Source organism: Athalia rosae, chromosome 3 (assembly GCF_917208135.1).
Source record: "Athalia rosae chromosome 3, iyAthRosa1.1, whole genome shotgun sequence".
NCBI lineage: Eukaryota > Metazoa > Arthropoda > Insecta > Hymenoptera > Athaliidae > Athalia > Athalia rosae.
Window position 1 is genome coordinate 1,703,903 of NC_064028.1, and position 6,240 is coordinate 1,710,142.

At 36.1% G+C, this 6,240-nt stretch overlaps 2 protein-coding genes across 5 annotated transcripts; one reads left to right on the top strand and one right to left on the bottom strand.

Moving 5' to 3' along the window:
• Nucleotides 1–8: 8 nt before the first annotated feature.
• Nucleotides 9–1,393, top strand: LOC105685638. Of its 2 annotated transcripts, none has more exons than XM_048651601.1 (4): nucleotides 9–177; nucleotides 280–763; nucleotides 834–1,120; nucleotides 1,227–1,393. In XM_048651601.1, exons 1-4 carry the CDS (start codon nucleotides 158–160, stop codon nucleotides 1,267–1,269), a joined length of 834 nt encoding a protein of 277 aa, XP_048507558.1. In that variant the 5' UTR covers nucleotides 9–157; the 3' UTR covers nucleotides 1,270–1,393. The 2 variants fall into 2 exon arrangements, with proteins under 2 accessions (XP_048507558.1, XP_012255336.2); XM_012399913.4 differs by having other exon boundaries at nucleotides 12–177; nucleotides 834–1,116.
• LOC105685637 (BTB/POZ domain-containing protein 9) lies at nucleotides 1,342–5,265 on the bottom strand. Of its 3 annotated transcripts, none has more exons than XM_048651597.1 (11): nucleotides 5,006–5,265; nucleotides 4,494–4,824; nucleotides 4,240–4,392; nucleotides 3,973–4,162; nucleotides 3,613–3,868; nucleotides 3,397–3,529; nucleotides 3,177–3,314; nucleotides 2,974–3,104; nucleotides 2,769–2,897; nucleotides 2,509–2,698; nucleotides 1,342–2,309 (listed from the first exon to the last, which is right to left on the bottom strand). In XM_048651597.1, the coding sequence occupies exons 2-11, from the start codon at nucleotides 4,806–4,808 to the stop codon at nucleotides 2,271–2,273; spliced, it is 1,674 nt and encodes a 557-aa protein (XP_048507554.1). In that variant the 5' UTR covers nucleotides 4,809–4,824; nucleotides 5,006–5,265; the 3' UTR covers nucleotides 1,342–2,270. The 3 variants fall into 3 exon arrangements, with proteins under 3 accessions (XP_048507554.1, XP_020707734.2, XP_012255335.2); XM_020852075.2 differs by having other exon boundaries at nucleotides 1,342–2,418; nucleotides 4,494–4,821; nucleotides 5,006–5,263; XM_012399912.3 differs by having other exon boundaries at nucleotides 1,342–2,418; nucleotides 5,006–5,263.
• Between the last annotated feature and the right edge of the window lie 975 nt (nucleotides 5,266–6,240).

The window sequence follows — 6,240 nt, forward strand, 5'->3', positions numbered from 1 at the left end:
AGCAGAGCATTGAGAATAGATAGGGTCTATTCTCAATGTCAGTACATCACCTGTCAACAATTGAAAAGACAATATGAATTACATGGTACAGATAATAACCGTGATTTAATATTTATGACTACACATATCGCGGATAAACTGAGTTTTAATTGACGAAATGGAACAACGGAGGCCAAGGTGCTGATTTTCAAATAATTTGATTCCAATTACTCCATTACTTTTTTATTGTTTGAATACACTCTATCACTCTCGGGAAAAATGAAAAATAAATAATTCTAGGCATAAGAAAGGGAACAAATTCGACAAACAAAAAGATGAGCGTTCTAAGTTACCTGAAAAAAGCTTGAGCAACCAATCTGAAGCTGTCAAAGCATCCCCAAGTATAAAGAAGCTGACCCCAGAAGACTACGACTATGTCAATTCTGACAAATCTCAATTTGATCATCTGAAACGAGAGACGCAGGTGGATACGTCTGAGCAAGTTCCAGCAAGTTCTCACTCTCGACGTAAAGTTGTATCAAACTGGGAAAAATATGATGACATTATTAGCACCGATACAGAAACACATAGTAAAGATTTTCAGTCACTACTAAATGCACCGATATCGGAAGGTGGTCATTTCGTATTCAAATCAGAAAAAAATTGGACGATCCAAGCAACTAAATACTCGGATTTATTCTCACTCAATGTTGATAAACTTGCCAGAGATATCAACTGTATTCCATTCAATGAATACATTGAAGTAGAAGATAAATATTTTACTGTAAGTTGTGACTCTAAGATATGGTATCAAAGCCCCTAGCAATCCAAACTGTCTATGATAATATTTTCAGATTGATCAGTTAACCAGGTTTCAAAATTTAGCAGAAAAATCTCGATCAGGCAACGAATACGTGGACAACATTTCAAAAATTCTGATAGAAAGTTTTAAAGAAGATAGTGCTAAAAATCAGGGAGTTGAATCCAATGGTGAACTGGAAGAGTTTTCTGAAGTCATTGATACACATCCTGATGAGAATATCGAAGAAGAGTTGGAGTTTCTCTTATCTTTGAAAGAACCCATCAATATTGATCAACCTAGAAACGCACCAGCTATCCACCAAACTCATACGGAAGGTAAGTTTGCCAATCGATTTTAGTTCATAAAAATATTTGGCAGACAATCTGCATAACATGAGTGAAGAGTTCTTAGTTGATGACAATATACTTAATTTCTGTTATAAAAGAAAAAATCCAGAACCCATCTTCGGTACCTGTGAAGTCAATTGACCTGGAGAAGTGGCTGGATTCAATCTTGGATTAGCATCATAATATAATAAGTATCCCAAAAACACTGTAGAATATATTTATGAAATGATTTATTCAACAATAAATTCTACACCGCATCTCCCAATTTCTATATTTATCGTATCATCAATCTCAATTAAAAAAAGACTAGAAAAGTAAAGTCACCAAACCTTCATCTAAAAAAAAAGATGGAACTCATAACTCGCAATGTTATTAACGGCCTATGGTATGATAAAAATCTGTTTAAAGCAAAGAATACGAAATCACGGTCTGAATAACTTAACAAAATATGTCAACTATACAATATAACAATACCCATAATTTTTATTTATAACTCTGAATATTTCAAATTAGAGAGCACAACGCTGTGGAGGTAAGATGTGTATGCGTGATTTTGGTGCGTAATTATTTACGAGACGAAAAGAAAAACAATTTCATCTGTAACGGATTATAAAGCAGCCACGTATGGTGTTTTTCGCCCTCGTTTATGTAACAAGATGTGGCTTTATACATATATAGAATGTACCAGCAACTATATTTCTATTGACATATAATATCAAACTTTCATTGCACCATAAAGTTTTAGATGCGGAAGAACATTAAACAAAGTACAGCTCTAGTCAACATTTATACAAAAGAAAATAAATAGAGTTGTAATATGTTATTCAGTGTTCTTTTAGCACGATGGAATGAGAAAACTTATATAGATGTTTTTTTTCTCAATATAGGAGTCCTCGAGCAAACCGACATATGTGCATCGAAAAGTTTTCCAACATCTAATTATTAGATCGATCGGAAATTGGAAATATTAAATTACAATTATGAGATAACGAAACAATTTTGACAAAAATCACTCAACGAATGATTGCCAGATATCTCGTGGAGATATAAGTATTAATCAGCAGTCTTAAGAAATGACAGATCGTTGGACTAGTCAAGATTATATTCATATACAACTGCTGCTGCATCTTCATTATCGATATTCACAGCTTCAGTCGCAGTTTCTGTTGGCGGTGCCACTGCTGGAACAAGAAGATTTGGCAATGACTTCTTACCCCGTCTAGAAGGGGACTTGATACTTTTATCGTCATCTGTTTGTACGGGACATTCAAAATGTACGCAGTGAAATACCTAGAAGATATTGCAAAATTACCATATTTCTTTCAGATGTATCACAAATCACAGCGAAAAAATTACATAGACTGGGCTTCCAAAACTTACTTCATTAGCTGTATTGTGCGTTCCGACAATGCGAATAAAAACGACTGGTCTTGGCGGTTGGATGCGGAATGTTTGCCACGATCTACAAGCCTCCTTTCTTTTGTCTGCAACGAGTTCCCAGTCCCGCGAATCACCTGAGATCTCAATGTAGTAAGAATACGAACGTTTATCGCAGTCCCAGAGCAGCAATCTAATGAAAAGATAAGTACATCGTCCGGTTGTTGGTTTGTTCTTTATTTTCTTGAAAAAGAGATAAATACCGCATAGAGTCGATCATGTATGGCTGTCCAAGTTGTACTAAAATAGCCCCAGAACCAAGTTGATGACACGTGTATCCACTGTCCCAATCATAATTTGACGTATCTCCGTTAAGTAGAGCATTACGAGACCTGAATGAAATTACCTAGTTTTATCGTCATTGCAAGTGAAAAGGAACTCCCAAACATGACCAGAACGAGAGCTAACCTGCTGACACCCTCCATTACGCTGGCACTTTTTTCCAAAGTAGCAACATTTCCTGATGGCACCACAAAGCCTTTGCACAACTTGACTGGCTGGTGTGTGAAATAAGCTTCGAAGCTCACCACATGAAACACCTAATCAAGCGGATCATAAATTGAGGTTTTTGGACCCTCTTATTTTCAAATCACGAATGCTGGAAAATATACCTTGTTTACAGTGTTGTTAGTACCAACTATACGAATGTACGAGACAACTCTGGCTTCAAAGTGTAAATACTGCCAGCTCCGACAAAAATATTCCGTGTGATCTATCACTCTGACCCAATCCTTTTGGTCCACTGATACCTGATGAGAGAAAATTAACGATGGTCAATTATCGCTAAAAGTTGCATTAAATTTATCATTCTTCCCACATAGCACGACTTACTTCAACATAATAAGAGTACGATCGAAGGTCTCGATCCCACAATAACATTTTTACGTGATTTATAATACACTGTGTGCCCAACTTGATTAAAATTCCATGTCCTTGAGCATCGGTTATAGCGTGACGAGTGTACCTATGGATGAATATATTATAACAAGGAGTTGAAATAAACTCAGAATGAATTGTCTCCTTATTCCTGAAGAACATAATGCCTACCCTCTTTCCATATCATATGTGTGTGTATCGCCATCGAGTAAAGAACTGCGCATTTCACCTTGCAAAACTTGGGCACCAAGTCTGGGATGGGCTACGTTTTCATCGAGCAACAGACGACCACGATAATTTAATTGCGAGTCTTTTGTTAATGTTCTCACTGTAATTGCATCCAGAATAGCCTCCGATGAGACCAAACCAGTAGGTCGAACTACATTCAATAAATCTCTTATATCAACCAATCCTAGCCTCACCTGGCCTAGAGACAAAAAAACCGAGTATGGCATTTATTGTTAGATGAAAAAAAGAAATCCAATGACTTTTGACAATATCGACAAAATAGATTATATTTTTAATCCTTGCCTACAACGTCCTTGGCTTCTACTTCAGGATTTGCTTTCACCCAGGCATGCACTGCTAAGAATATATCCACTTCTGGTGCGTAAAATGAATCTCGAGCAATTAGTTCATTCAGCGCACTCGGACTCAATTGTAAAAAACTATCGTGCTGTATAACTTCGAGAGCATGTTCATCCATGTACTCGTGACAAACCTATCCAGAAATAACAGTAATTAATTAGGGATTCAAAAATCCCATGGGGAAAAAAGTAGCATTCATGGAAAACACACTTTAGTCAAGAATTCAAGCTGATACAGTCGAGCAGCATCAAATATAAGGCAAACATTTTTAATGTTGAGAATTTCTCTCAGATGATCAGAGACTGCTGTTTCCATATCTAAAAATCCATACTGATGAGCCAACCCCAGTATATCCAGAATCACCTGAGTACCAAATGAAGCTTGTGTAGGTAATATGGTGTTACAAAAATTCATAAAAACTAATCACTGCAAAAAAAAACAATACCATTTGTGATAAAACCTACCTCTTCACGTTGATTTGCCAAAGACATGTGGCCGGTGTAAACATATTTGAGCAATTCTTTGAACGCTGGTAAATTGGTTCCTTTGAGTTCAATTTCCTGTTGATTTGATTCTTTCAGACCTCCGTACAAAAGTGCTCTGAAGTACTGACTCCTTGCTGCCAATATAACTTTGTGACCATTAAATCGCTGACCAGCCACAATTAAAGTTACATCAGAATAATCATCAGATAAATACAATGCACCGATATCCTCGGATAAGGAATGTATATGTTCTATTTCACCTGACGAAGGACTCAAGTGATGATGGGAGCTCATCTTTGGGGATAAGCTTCTAGAGTGTAAGCGATATAAATTTGTTAGAAAAATGAGTATAACAGTTGCCACTATGGAATCAATAATAAGAAGACGGTGTCTATGATGAGCTGGAGAGCTGATGTAAATATTAAATATATTCAGCTCAACTCATTGACCTTAAATCGAAGAATATATTAGGTGAATACAAGGTAACTCACCAATGGATTTTGTGACAGAACTAATGATCCAGGTTAGAAAAATGCTAATCCAATTCACAAAATTCGCCACTAAAATGTTTCGACCTTTTGACCTAGGTAAGGTTCACTATCGTAACCCAAACTCGGCCAGGCTATGAATAACCTTTTCAAGGTATAACATTAGAAATCATAAGAAAGTAAATGCATATGTAGTGCGTATTTTCCTTCAATGAAGATTTCGGTCTCTGATCGACGAGCCGCGACACGGTTTAAAATCGAGAGTCGATCTCAGAATCGAATTTCAAATTCGGATATCTGCGAGTTTATCATTCTCCCCGTGGCGATCGAATATGAAACATCAAATTGCGAAGATGATTCCTTTGTTGGGAAATGTAATACAAAGTCACAGTGATAGTTCTACTTTTACAGCAGATACTTTAACTCGGTCACCGATTATCACAGTTAAAAGTCCTGTAGGATCATGATGTCGGATGGACTAAAAAAACAATAAGAAAAAGCAATTTTAGATCACACGATCGGAAGGCCAAAAGCGTTTCGGTCAAATCATTGCCATCCACCTTCCGCCCATAAAAGGTAATGATTACAAATTGTGTTACGGTGAGCCCCGGGCATTTAACGAGTACCATAACCGTGGTAGTTCAAAATATGACAAATTTCATATACCGAATGCAAAGTTATAACAAATAGTAAAGAAGACCCGTAAAGTACTGACGTATTGTGCGGTAAGTCGGTATAAAAAATTCCAAATCTATATTTCAAATAACAATTTTTTTTCCTGTGGTGAGTTTATCAAAAGCGATTGTCTGTCAATAAATAGTTGCTTATTGGTTGTGTAATTAAAATACATATATATACCTAGTATGAGGACTGTATCTGCGATACAGGACTGCGTCCTACATGCCTTTTATGGTTGTAGACTGATTGTGAGCAAATCTTGTGTAGCTATACTTCCATTCACTCAGAGTTATTACAAACTAGGTATGATATATACTAAGTTTCTTTAATGTAGAAGAAATTTCAACCTGACAATCAAATTTCTTCCTCAGGAATGTACTATAGATAAAAAATAAAGAATATGTGTTAGCTGAATCTCGTTCAATAAGTGGGCGTTTTGGCCTGTTCCATTCACACACAGTTGTATAATAACATTCTCCTTATTAAGGCGATGAGATATTATATTCAATTACATTACAACTATTTACAATTTCAATTACTGAATAATGATTTCATAATTA

What these genes read in the sequence shown, in the direction of transcription:
- LOC105685638 (XM_012399913.4), top strand. Translation starts at nt 158, where the DNA reads ATGGAACAACGGAGGCCAAG. An exon ending in ATGGAACAACGGAGGCCAAG is followed by an intron (nt 178 to 279) that starts GTGCTGATTTTC and finishes AAATAATTCTAG; the next exon opens with GCATAAGAAAGGGAACAAAT. An exon ending in TAGAAGATAAATATTTTACT is followed by an intron (nt 764 to 833) that starts GTAAGTTGTGAC and finishes TAATATTTTCAG; the next exon opens with ATTGATCAGTTAACCAGGTT.
- LOC105685637 (XM_020852075.2), bottom strand. Translation starts at nt 4,808, where the DNA reads ATGAGCTCCCATCATCACTTGAGTCCTTCGTCAGGTGAAATAGAACAT. An exon ending in CTAACAACACTGTAAACAAG is followed by an intron (nt 3,105 to 3,176) that starts GTATATTTTCCA and finishes CCGCTTGATTAG; the next exon opens with GTGTTTCATGTGGTGAGCTT. An exon ending in CGCACAATACAGCTAATGAA is followed by an intron (nt 2,419 to 2,508) that starts GTAAGTTTTGGA and finishes AATATCTTCTAG; the next exon opens with GTATTTCACTGCGTACATTT.